This window comes from Mus pahari, chromosome 9, assembly GCF_900095145.1.
Source record: "Mus pahari chromosome 9, PAHARI_EIJ_v1.1, whole genome shotgun sequence".
Classification (NCBI taxonomy): domain Eukaryota; kingdom Metazoa; phylum Chordata; class Mammalia; order Rodentia; family Muridae; genus Mus; species Mus pahari.
The window spans coordinates 60,407,928-60,422,152 of NC_034598.1; the positions used below are offsets into that span (position 1 = coordinate 60,407,928).

At 38.3% G+C, this 14,225-nt stretch overlaps 1 protein-coding gene across 1 annotated transcript in view; it reads right to left on the minus strand.

Moving 5' to 3' along the window:
• Ptprr (protein tyrosine phosphatase receptor type R) overlaps positions 1-14,225 on the minus strand; it is a 225,343-nt gene that overhangs the window by 197,491 nt on the left and 13,627 nt on the right. The window contains exon 2 of the mRNA XM_021204396.2: positions 5,655-5,950. Coding sequence (XP_021060055.1) covers positions 5,655-5,950 — 296 coding nt within the window. The remainder of the gene's footprint in view (positions 1-5,654; positions 5,951-14,225) is intronic.

Below are 14,225 nucleotides of genomic sequence, written 5' to 3' on the forward strand. Positions count from 1 at the left end.
ATAGGGAACTTTCGGGATAGCATTTGAAATGTAAATAAAGAAAATAAAGAAAATTTAAAAAAAAGAAAGAAAGTTGTGAGACATTCCATCTGCCTAGGCATGACCCTGTAGGGAGGGAGGCCGGGATTTGAGAGAAAGAAGATAGCCATTCTGAGAATGAGCCACCTCAGGGAAAACAGAGCTGGGAGATCACTCTCGAGGTTCAGGCCCATAGTCAACTATACCGAAATGTAATGTCCTATAAAACTACTTGTAGTTCAGCCAACACACTTTGTTGATTTGTATTGAAGTTTTGGTCAGCCGAGATGTATTTATAACTAATACATCTTCCTTGTCATGGAAGAAGTTTAGCACTGTGCATTTTGATCAGTTCTATCTTGTGGAACATCCACTGCACAAGTATAAAGTTGTGATTAAGTTAATCTTTCTATAGAAAAGAATCTAATTATTTTCTGCATCATATGTACTGGCTGGTTTTGTGTGTCAACTTTACACAAGCTGGAGTTATCACAGAGAAAAGAGCCTCCCTTGAGGAAATGCCTCCATGAGATCCAGCTGTAAGGCATTTTCTCAATTAGTGATCAAGGGTGGGAGGGCCCATTGTGAGTGGTGCCATCCCTGGGCTGGTGGTCCTGGGTTCTATAAGAAAGCAAGCTGAGTGAGCCAGGGGAAGAAAGCCAGTAAGCAGCATTCCTCCATGGCCTCTGCATCAGCTTCTGACTCCAAGTTCCTGCCCTTTGTGAGTTCCAGTTCTGACTTCTTTTAGTGATGAACAGCAGTGTGGAAGTGTAAACTGAATAAACCCTTTCTTCCCCAACTTGCTTCTTGGCCATGATGTTTTGTCCAGGAATACAAGCCCTGACTAAGACATCATACAACATGGTAAATGTTATACATCTCTTTCCTGTAGAAAAGCCATAATGATAGAGTTCTCAAAGTCTATAAACCACATCTAAGAATTATTTATTTATGTATGAAATGAGATTCACCAGCTTGTCAGAAGAACAAGCTGAAGCACGGCTCAAACCACTGTGACATACTTTAGGTGTCACTGAAAGTCTATATCTAAGGTTTCCAATATTCTTGCAAGTTAAATCTCTTAAGAGTATTTGCAAAAACAGCCACACATAAAGACACAGGATAAAAGAAAATCACAGGCAATTTCCTTGACAAATTTAAATGCGAAAAATTTCAACGAAATACTTGCAAACCAGATTCAGGCACACTTCAAAAGTCCATTCACCATGATCACAGCTGAGATGTGGGGACGGTTCAATACATGTTGATCAGCGATTGTTATAAATTACATAAGTGGACAAAAGGACAGAAATCGCTTTGTTATCTCAGTGGAAACAAAAGGCTTTTAGAGAATGCAACATCCTTTCATGTTAAAAGACCTACAGAAACTTGGAATAGAAGGAAAATATTTCAACATAACAAAGGCTTCAAACAGGTGTGTATAGCCAACATTATATTAAATGGGGAAAACCTCATGAGTCAATGAGGAAATGCTTAAGTCTTCAAAGTACAGAGACTAAGTGGCTGACACTGCTTAGCTATAGATATCAACCTGTCATCCTCCATCCAGGCTCAGGGAATGTGGAGAGAAGTATCAAGAAATGGTGTCTTCTGGATTTGACCTGGCTGTTGCATATATGAACCCGCAGCAACTGAAGTCACTTGCAGAAAGCCTACACTACATGAGACCGGTTAAAAATTCAAACATAGTAATGGTGAGTGGCAGCTCCTCAGGTCTCATTCTACAGCTATTGGTAGGTGGTGGCTTCTGGGGGAGGGAAAGCCACTTTTCTTTGGGGAATGGTCACTGGTAAGTTGCTCATGTCCTCATGGATGCCCCTAGAGCCATATGCACATGGGTGTCATTAATTGGACTCAGTGGGCTAAAAATTGAAAATGAAAAGTGTCACAAAGGAAAGTGAAAAGAAGTTGTCACAAAGATATTTGGGGGTGGGCATCTGGAGTGGAATTGGAGGGAGAGGACAGGATAGGCACTGTTAAGAAACAATAGGTGTTAGCATGTGTGAATATATGTATGTGTGTGTGCATGTATGTATACATATATATTTGTATATATGTATATTTGTATACTTGTATATATGTATATACGTATATACGTATATACGTATATATGTATATATGTATATATGTATATATGTATGTATACATATATACATACATGCACACACACATATATGTATATATAGACACACACACACACACATATATATATATATATATATATATATATATATATACATACATACACACATATATTAAATCTCCAAAGAATAATTAAAATATACTTTTTCAAAGACACAGTAGAAAGTCCACACAAGTGCCAGTCTGGGTAAGGATGACCAAGAAAGAAACCACAGCATTCCAGGGCTCTCATGGAGACCTACTATGGAAAGAACATTGTCTTCCAGAAATTTACCACTATCTTAATGTATTAAGGAAAAACTCACAACATATCCTTCTTTTGCCATTTAAGGTTTTTAGCTTCTCCAAGCTCTTTCCCCTTGTATACATCAGGCACACCCTGTGACACAGGCTGTGATCGCCCTAGTCACGACTCTACCTGTGCCCAAGGCTCTCAGGCTCTTGACCAGGTTATACTGATGTTGACTCAATAGTGTATGCAGAGCTGGTAAAACCTGGACCCAGCTGCATCCCACAACACGGGCTCATGCTCCTGCAGTCCCTTCTTCTTGATAAACAGCACAGAGGTCTGCCAAGCATCCTGAGAATCCAGTGATGGGAGCCACAGAGTTTCTAGTGCATATTTGGCTAACACCTATCTATGTCTTGCCTCAGAACTGACTTGGAACCCTTCATTTTCCCTCTATGTTGTATTTGCATAGCCAACAGCATCTTCACAGAATTTCTAGAATGTAATTATCACTCCATGGGATAAACATATTCATTGTGTTGTTCTTTTGCATAGAACAAATAAACTATAGCTTTTCATCATTACAGAAGAAAAAGGAAATAGATAAATTTTGTTTGTGGACAAATCTCTTAAGAAATTTTTTTGTGGCAACAATTAGAAATCAGGAAGGGGAGAAGGTGCCCGTCCTTAAATTTCTCAGTCTAAACCTCATGGCCAATATCTTTAGAAGGAGGAACATGGGCTAAATATTGGAGGACAAAATAAGAATTGTTTCCATCTGACTGGGAACTCTTAGATGTTATGTATACATTTCAGAGGTTTAGGATAGCTTTTGACTTTTCAATAATAATAATAAAAAAAGCATTTCAGGCATTTATTCTGTTAAAGGGACAGCTACTTATTAATACTGCTCATTTTATATTTATTAAACTAAACAGTAATTCATCAGTATCACTGAGATATTCCCCAAGGGGGGGAAAAGGCCACATCAGTATTTGTGTACAGTATATTTGTGTCACTTTAGGTGTGTTTTGAACATAGAAACACATATGTAAGTCTTATATACACAACACACCAGTTACTCCATCAAGACCATTAAACTGTTGTCAAGTATATTTTTGTGTTGCCTGTTATCTATTCTTAAATTGTTCTTCAGGGAAGAGTGCCCTGCAAGCCTACTGATCCTTACGTGCATGTTACACTCTGCTTTAGAAGAGTCTGAGCACCATGAAGTTATATGAAAAATAACCCCATCTCTCCAGTTTTCCTAGGAAATTACCATTGCATAAACAGTGTAAGTAGTTTTGTACAAACAGTTTGGCAATCACAGTTGTGATTAACTACAGAGGTTAACATATGAACCATGAGTGCATTACAAAATTAGTTAAGTATCCACTGAGGTTCAAATATTATAAAGGCTGCTTAGGAATTGAGTTTTATTTTGCTTGTTTTGTTGTTTAAGGAAGAGTATAAAGAGTATAAAGTAACCCCAGAGAGTACCTCCAACTCCAACCCTAGGTGAATTTTTTTTAAAAATTATTTTTGCTGCAGGTTGGAGAGAATTCATGTAGCAAAAGTACTTCTTGCCTCTGTATCATTATCCCTCAAAAGACAAAGCCCTGCTTCTTCATAAGTCCTTAAACTATGCACAGCCTGAAAGTAAGCTTACTTTCCAGAATTTCTAATTTATGACTCTCACTGTCTATAATATTAAATTAACTAGATAGCACATGATGTTAAAAAAAAATAGACCAAACTTCTTGAACTATAACTCACAGTAACATAGGCATTGATGACTACAATAACCAGTAGCATTGGATGGACGTTGCCAGATGCAGAGATACAGTGAATGTTGCCATCCTCACTGTATAGACAGGCACATGACTCTTACCCTCATAACATCTGTTGGTCTTAAAGGGGAAAGTTCCAGCCTTACAGGAGGTCAGACCACCTATATGAAGAGCTCTTCTTATATTCTCATTTCATGGTTCCTATTAGTCCCTTATTTTAATTCCTGGCATCTTTTCCCTAGTCATTTCTCAAGCAAGAACAAACACTGTCTCATTTGTCTCCTTTACTAGATATTCTAAATGATAACTGGGTTAAATAAATACTTAATACATATTAAAATTATCAATATATGAATGCCTGCTTATTATCATTGAAAAATAATATATATATGTATATGTATATATATATACATACACAAAATCTTTATGTATATGTATATATATGAAACAAGTGCAGTGCAATTTCATCACTTTATGAACAGGAGTTATCACAAAATAAACCTATTTTTACCAAATTATGTTGTCCCCAAAGTCAAATTATTCGAATTTTAACAGAAATTGAAAAAAAATTTACTTACAGATTGGTATGAGTTTTTTTTTTTTTTTTTTTGCTTTTGTTTATAGTTTTAAAATGAGAATTTAAATTACTTCTAAATACAGTTTGGTATTTCAATTCATATAAATAGCACGTAACCATCAACGATGTTGAAGGATTTATTTGGCTCTGTGACTCAAGTTGGCTATGAACTCATGACAATCCTCCCCAAACCATTTCGAGAGAGCATAGTATAAAAAAGAGATTTAACCCCAGAATGGATTTTCATATAACACTTTCACTGCTTGAGAAACTCTGGTTGGGTTATCTACTCTTCTGGGATTGTGGTATCATGTAAATGTTGATGCTTGCCCAGGGATATTAGGAATATTATTACAGATCGTTACCTTCCAACTAATTTTATTTTCTCCAGTGACAGAACACTGCTCATTAACCTTCCCTGTAAGAACTGTTTCTTTGTTTGTTACAACCCGAGTCAAGAGAATCTTTGGCAATTGTTACTTACTTACACCTGCTGATGATAGGCCTATTCTTTAAGAATGTATTACACAGAGGGCAGGAGGCTCTGTATAGGATATGGTCTGCTGAAATAGTAAAGCATTCCTAATAAAATCTTTATTTCTTCATATGCACATGTTATGGACCATGCCTATGAAAAGATGACAGAAAATTTTTATTTCATGGGGAAAAGAAATAATGAGTAGCAAATAAACCATATCAGAGGATGAGAAATTCCCAGGTAAGTAATCATTGAGACCCAAGGCTAGTGTTCACAATTAGTCTCTCTCCTTTTCTAATATCAGTCACAGAGAGGAACATCAGCGCTAGTGCTAACATCAGCCTCAGCATCATTATCAGCATCAGGACCAGCATTAGTGCTGGTGAACTTGGTACTTACCACCACAATCAGATTTGCTGCTGGAATTGGGAGATTTTCTATTTCAAGATCTTGACCAGACTCAGCCAACAGATTAAGAGACGGGTCATATGCAGGTCTAGGAAATGCTGAATTAACAATCTGGTGATGTTTGCTTATTTGAACTTCGGAAGGGGAGTGATAGTTCTGTTTGTATGCCTCTTGAGCGATATCCAGGCTCTTCTTAATATCTTGTGAGTGGTCATAAATGAACACTGGCTTCCAACTCTTCTTTTGACGAATAGCCAAAAAGTGATCATTGTTTCTGGAAAAACAACCTACAAGACAAGAATCAGAAAGAAATAAAAGATCCTATCCAGAAAATCATATAGAATATATATGTTTGTGGGTATGCATACATGTGCATTTTTGTCTATGCATGTGTGTTTTGTGTGTGTGTGTGTCTGTATGTGTGCATATGTGTGTATATGTGTGCATGTTCCTGTGGATGACAGAAGTTAACATTGGGTATTTTCCTCAATAGTTCCCTACCTTATCTTTTGAGACAGGACCTCTGATTGAACATAAATTCACCAGTTCAGTGAGACTAGCAGGCCATCAAACATCAGGGGCCCTTTTGTCTCCCCAGAACTGAACTTATGACCATGCTTTTCAGTCCTAAATTTTTTTGGAGTGTATTGGGGACCTAAATTCAGCTTCTCATTCTTGAGCAGGAAGCATTTTACTGACAAAGGCATCTCCACAGTGTCCCTTCCTTTTTTTATCTAAACCTACAGCATTGTGTTGAACTTGTCTGGTGCCCTGTCTGGGTGTTCTGTCTGCTTCTCAAATGCTAAATGTATTATTTTTAAGCACTCTCTGATTTTGTTGATGACCATATATACATAATTATGTTATATAGAATTCTTATAGAAATTATTAATATATAAAAATTTTACCCCATGCTTATAGTTTTGTTTTGTTTTTTTCTTTTTTGTTTTTTTTTTAGAAGATTAGGTTCAGGTAACCAGACTCAGAAATCAGAGTATGCTCGTGGCAATAATTTTTAATTGTCTGATAGCATCCTTATTCATCATACCATAAAATTACATATGTTTCTCAGCCTTTCTCTTGACTAAATAGTGCTATGTGAAAATACATCTCCACTGGTAGGTGACTAATGTGAAGAGAAATGTCTATAACCTTGCTTTCACTATTCGTAATGAGTTAGATATGGTTGATGCAATAGGAGTATGATATAGAAACCATGTGTTAAAGAGCAACAGCATAAAAGAATTCTGCTCTCTGGTAAGAGGAGGGGATTCTGACCGTCTCTGGACTTCTGTGTAGTAGAGAAACAATTTTCAACCTTATTATAGCTGTTGCTATTATAAATGGTTTAGTTATAGCCATTGAGCCTGAACACCAACAAGTACATTCATTATTTCTCCCCTTAGACAAATATGTTTTCAATTTAATATCTGCTGCTCTCATTAGTCGATAACCGTAGAGGAAAATAGATACTATATCTAGTTTAAAAAATCATTGTCTGGCAAATCAACCCATTACAAAAGCAAAAAACACAATCTACTTTTTGATATTAAAAGAGAGGAACAGATTAAAACAGTAATACTAGTCATGTAGGTATCCCAGATTTGCCTGCGGCAAAGCAGCCTGAGCAATTACTTCTACATTTAGCATATCTTTTTGTAGATAATTTTTCTTTTATCTTTTATACATTATGTCTTACCAAGACCTAAAAGTTGTTTTTGTAAATCTCAAATACTAACAAACCTAGTTCAACACCATCACCACATTCAGTACGGTCTTCATGCTTATAAGGTGTAGTCCTTGGTAGGACAGACAGTCTATATCTGAAGTTAGAGTCCCAGGCTGATTTAAGCACAGAATATGTCTTCCTCACAATAACAATGTCTAAATGGGCAGTCGTAGAAAATTTCAACCCGGGCAGAAGTGCAATGTTTTCTATTGTATTTTTCAACTCCAAGGCAACTATTTCTTCACAAGTTTTTGATAAAACAAACTGTATTGGATCAAGTCTGTGTAAGCTGGTGGCCCCTAGCCAAAAGCCAGTAAAGAACTGAGACTGTGGACCAATACTTCTCAAAGAATTAACTCTTTCTAACAATCACATAATTGAGCTAAGAGTGAAATCTTTTCCCAAATCCAGCCTCCATCTGAGACCCAAGCCCCAAAAGACACCTTAACTACAGCCGTGTGGGAGACTTTTAAACAAATACTGAAGCCACATACTGACTTATGGCCCAGAGAAATTAAGAACTAAGTATGTGATCCAAACTTCAGAGAAACTTTTCATGTAACAATAGGGAAATAGTGCAGAGACACTGAAGATAACCCCTTTCATTTTAAATACTTTGATAATATAAAATATTAGAGAAAGGAGAGTGTTTATAAGAGTTGGTCTGAGCTCCAGAGTCAAATCTTGTCTCAAAAAGTGAGCAAAATGAAACAGTAATTTACAAAGTGGTAGCGTCGCCTAGAGCGTCGGCTGCTGTAAACACTGTGCCCAAAAACAAACTGGGGAGGGGTGGGTTTATTTTAGCTTACATCCCAATCTTTGAGGAAAGCTATGGTAGAAACCTGGAAGCTGGGAGTGAAGTAACAGCCACAGAGGAACACTGCTTACTGACTTGCTCCTCATGGCTTCATGGCTTGCTAAGCTTTTGTTGTTGGTGGTGGTGTTTTATTTTTTTTAATGCTATCCATCCAGGACTGCCAACTCAGGAGTGTCACCACCTCCAGTGAGCTGGTCCTTTTTGCATCAATTATTAATCAAGAAAACATCATACAGACTTCCCCATGGGCAATCAGATAGAGTCCTTTTTGAATGAGGTTCCATTTCTCTGGTGACTCTAGCTTCCAGTTTAGAGAAAAAACTGATAAGAATGCCTTGGTGAGGATGATTGAAGAATCTATAGCAAGACTTAGAAAAGATCACATCTAAGGAGCTGTAGTTAAAGGAAAAGGAAGAAATAAACAGAGCTTATGGAAGTATAGAAAACATAAGAAGGGCCAGTTTTACTGAGAATTCAAGTGACCCTGAATATTTAGTAAGATTTTCTGGACATTCGGAGGAACAGATTTGACATGGAAAAAACTTGAAGACAGAGAGGAGGATTGCCAACCTTGCAGAAGCACTAAGGTTATTATATTTCTTTGGCAAGTAATTATATTAGTGTATGTTAATTGCATGAAACAATGTGTTTCATCGTGACATTTTCATGCTAGTATATGGTGCACATTGTTATATTCATATATTATGCAATAGTTTCTTCCTAGACTGAAGCATGCTACCCTGCAGAGAAGCTCCTTAAGCAGAAAGATAAATTACTCCAAAGAGCTTCAGGGAGTCTCTGAAAATGACCACAACTCATTAATAAGCAATAAAAGCTGAGACTCTCTCTCCAAAGAGCAGAGCCCAGCTCTAAAGAAGAAGAAACCAGCTGAGCTGCCTGCAAGAGGTTTAGGTCAACTGAGAGACCAGGAAAGGATGCTCTCCAATCTGTTGATCTGCCTACAGTGCGATCCAGGTCCCCAGCCTTTTGTGAACTGTCACCCATGCTAGGGTGGGCTTTGATGATGCAGCTGTCTTGGAGTCATTTCTGCTTCTGTAAGTACCTTCTCTCCCATATTCCTGTAAGTAACCCTGATGAACTCACTGGTTCATCAATTGGACTTTGAGGGTATCCATACTTTGGTCTGTCGTGGGCTCCTTGTCTAGGGTGAGTGGATATAAGCCTGTCAAGAAAAGTTGTGTCACACAGCATTATGCCACCCATTACCTTTCCTGGGTCTACCTTTTCCGACCTTCTGATACCCTTCCTCTCAAGTAATTTCTCTTTTACTTTCATACTTTTTGCTTTTTGAGTAAGTTTTTTTTTTTAAATTGAAAGTAGACTTTTTTATACAATATATTCTGATTATAGTTTCCCCCCTCCTCCAGTCCCTCTCAGATCCTCTCCATCTCTCCACCCACCCAGATCCACATTCTTTCTTGCTCTCTCTCATTAGAAAGCAAACAGGCACCTGGAAAAATTAATAAAATAAGAAGAATGAAAAACAAGCAAACCAAAATGAAATAAAACAAGCAAACAGAAAAAAAAAGAAAGAGCCAAAGAAAAAGCACAAGAAATACATATAGATACACACACACACACACACACACACACGCACATGCACACGCACACGCACACGCACACACACACACACACACACACACACACACAGAGAGAGAGAGAGAGAGAGAGANAGAGAGAGAGAGAGAGAGAGAGAGAGAGAGAGAGAGAGAGAGAGAGAGAGAGAGAGAGAGAGTGAGTTTTGCACATAGAACTTCCATAAAACACAGAACTGGAAACCATAGTATAAGCAAAAGGCCTTTAAGAAGACAACATCAACAAAAAATGACAAAGTATTATGAGCCAAAAGAAAAGAAAACCTTTCCAAACATAACATTGAGTTTACTTTGTGTTGGCTGTCTGCTGCTGGGTGTTAGGCCTGGTCTTAATTGGGGTTATATCAGAGCCATGAAATTGGCTTGTTTCAAGTAACAGGATGACACCCTCCTTTCCATGAGAACTCCTGCAAACAACACGCTTTTGCTCATTTTATTTTATTTTATTTTGTTTTATTTTATTTTTGAGGCTGAATAAAACTTTATTGTGTATGTGTGCTACATTTTCTTAATTCACTCATCTATCAGTAGATTCCAAGGTAGATTCTATACCTCGTCTATATTCATCATGGTGTGCAGTTGTCACTACTGTATACCGTCTCCTGCACATAGGTCCACATATGCTATAACTGCATCATATGAAAACTCAAAGATTAAACACTTTTGAAGAAGTTTAAAAGGCCCCGAAGGTTCTGAGTGTGAGCGTAATACATCAAACATGTTGTATCTTGTCTGTGCTAAAATAGAACTGTAAGACAACACACAAAGCGGTCCCTAACTGAGCAACGTGACAAGTGAATGAAAAGAAGGAAGCAAGAGCATTGGAAAGGCATAGAAGTCCAAGTCCATAACAAGGCTGGTCACCTATGTACCTACCCCTTCCAGCTTTATTCATCTCTAGCTAACCCACAGAGGGTACAGGCCACAGAGAGAACTTGAAGAGAGAGACTCTAGCTTTAAATCTTTGTTGCATAAAAAACCCACTGCACAAATCCAGTTCAGCCCTACATTGTGCATTGCTATCCCTCTTTTCTCTAGAGAGGAGAGGGAAATTGGTAATATCAGGAGCTTTTCTTGGCAATGTCTACATAAAATACGCAAGTCTATAAGCAGCATAGAAATGGGTTTACATAAAGGAAAAGTTGCAATTTATTTAGTCAGTTTTTGCTTACTCTTGATTTTTCTCTAAAACTGCTTTTCTATGCATATAAAAAAAATGACTTTTTGGTGCTTATAGAAACAAGATCAAGAAATGAGAGCCTTGAATGTAGGAAGAAAAACATTAGGAAAAAATTCAGTTGTTCTATAGCTATATTGGTAGTGAATGTCCTCAACATCACTACAATGCCAATCTTTAGTCAAAAGTAGGCCTATAACATCACTGAAATTTACACATTACAGCCTCCCAAGATATGATGGTGAAGGTCTGTGAGGACCACCTCTCAAGGCGTAAGTGCTTACTCCAACTGATCATAATGGAATATTATGCAGACAGTTTGAAAGAGCCAATAGTGACTGTGTCAACTAGTTTTGTTGACTTCTGCTTGCATGTCCTTTAGCTCTAACAACGTATCTCCTCATATTTATGTATTTCTCTGTGTATACAGGCTTGTTCTATATGTGGATAACAGACAACCAATTTGACAGCCATGATCATCCTTAAAGACCAACTCTCTTGTTACAAAAATAAAAATGAAACCAGGATTTCCACAAGATGTCAAGCACCGCATTTACTAAAACTGCAAACACACACAGAACCCAAAAGGCTTGACATAGAAAGAATTCCCGCCTAGTTTCCCAGCAATGTAGCCTATGAGCATTTACTACTAAAAGGTGACATCAGTCTCACTGGGAGGTGCTGGACTGTTAAACATCCATGTGTTTGACTAGTTACACATCGGATTTGTCTACATTAGGAGCTGGAAACAACAACAGCAGAGTAAGGCCTATGTGGGCACAACAGGATCTATTCTTCTCTATTTAGAGAAGTACCTGAGCCCCCAAATCAGGGATGGTTTCAGCTAAACCTGCAAACATTTCCTATGAAATCTTTGACATAAAGCACTCCCACAGTCCCTCAGCATTCCATTAGAAAGGAAAAGTAGTTCCTATTCTTACTTGCATTGCACTATAAAGACACTGGGTGCCCTTTCTTCTTCCTAACTTTCTCATCCATTGAAAGTTGAGCTGGACCATGAGACACTCGAGTGGACAGTCATCACGGGAAAGACTCAGTGGTGCTATGTGCTGATGGAAAAATTGTCATGGGAGCCTCGTCTCCTGTTTCTTGATTGCCGCTCATCTTTAATAGAGTTGTTGTTTGTTGGATAGGCGTCTGTTACAGAGTGGATCACAATACAATAAAAGCAATAAAGTATGGGACAATGACAATTGGAATAAGTCAGATTTTGCTGAAAAAAAAAGAAAAAACAACCCAATATATAACAGCTCAGATGGAAGGAGTCAGATGTCTCCCAGTTCTGGAAGAACTGAGTTCATTGCCTGGAGGGGAGGTTGACAGAAATGTGTGTTGAATTCTAAATAAATGTTACACTGAGCCCAAGATCTGCTCTCTTGGAGGAAGCTAGAGTACAGAAAACTGCCCATATGGCTAGAATACTTTTCTTAGCCAGAAAAATGGAAACCTTCTCCTATTTCTGAAATCCCTGAAGAAATTATAGGATTCAAGAGTACTTGATAAATAATGAAGTAATACAATTTTATATACACTTTTGGATACATAAATAATGAAATATAATTATTTACAAGTAGTCATAGCAGTTAGAAACTGTCCCCATTGACTTGAAAATTTCTTCTTTAGATTAGCATAAAATGTAACCCATCTATCCTTGCACCTGGGGCAGGCCCCTAGTTGGTCTGTTCCCGTGAAGACTCCCCATCCTGATCTATCCTAGAGGACCCACTGCACCCAGAGCAGTTGGTAAGACCTCTCCCCCCCAACCCTGCCCAGTGCCCCCAAGTCCAGGAGCTGCTGCTGGGAGCCTTGTGGACTCAGGACCCGTCATCCCCTACCAAAACCCCCACCCTCCTGAATACCACCCCCCTTCTGTCCCTTCCACTCCTTCTGCCCAGTTCTTGCTGCTGGGCCAGACCCCTAATTGGTATGCTTCAGTGAAGACTCCATATCCTGATCCATCCTAGAGGACCCACTGCACTTAGAACAGTTGAGGACCCACTGTACTCAGAGCAGCTGGGCAGTTGGACAAAAGCTTGACTGCTCCACTGAAGACCCAACTGTCTAAAAGCCTCCCAGGAGAGCTGCTGCAGCCATGGCAACAGATCACCAGTTTCTCTGCCCTTGTGAAGAGCCCCCAGTTGGAAGGCCCCACAGGTGGCCTGATAGATCCAGGGCTGCAGGCCTACCTGGAGATCTCAAGCAACCAGGGACAAAAGAGGCAGATTTCATACAGTCACCCAGACCAACAAACACTAGGGATATCCAGATGGTGAAAGGCAAGTGCAAGACCATAAGCAACACAAGCCAAAATATGTGGGCATCGTCAGAACCCAGTTCTCCCACCACAGCAAGCCCTGAATACATCAACACACCTGAACATCAGGAACCTGTCCTAAATTCCTATCTCATGAAGATAATAGAGTTCTTTAAGGAGGATATCAATAACTCACTGAAAGAAATACAGGAAAACACAGGTAAAGAGGTGAAGGAATTGAATAAAGCAATCCAAGACCTAAAAGTGGAAGTAGAAACAATAAAGAAAACTCAAATGGAGGCAAACCTAGAAATGGAAAACCCAAGAAAGAGGTCAGGAATTACAGATGTAAGTATTACCAATAGAATACAAGAGATAGAAGAGAGAATCTTAGGTGTAGAAGATACAGTAGAAGAGATTGACACAACTTTTAAAGAAAATTTAAAACGTAAAAACTCCTAACACAAAGCATCCAGGAAATTCAGGACACAATGAAAAGACCAAATCTAAGAATAATTGGAATAGAGGAGAATGAAGATTCCCAGCTTAAAGGACCTGAAAATGTCTTCAACAAAATCGTAGAAGAAAGCTTCCCCAACCAAAAGAAAGATATGGCCAGAAAAGTACAAGAAGCCTATAGAACACCAAATAAATGGGACAAGAAAAGAAAATCTTCTCATCACATAATTATCAAAACATTAAATTCACAGAGCTTGGTCAGGGAAGAAATAAAGAAAGAAATTAAAGACTTCGTGGAATTTAATGAAAATGTTGGCACATTATATCCAAACTTATGGGACACAATGAAAGCAGTGCTAAGAGGAAAGTTCATAGTACTAAGTGCACTCACTGGTAAAGAAACTGGAGAGATCTTATACTAACAACTTAACAGCACACCTCAGAGCTCTAGAACAAAAAGAAGCAAACTCACCCAAGAGGATTAGAAGG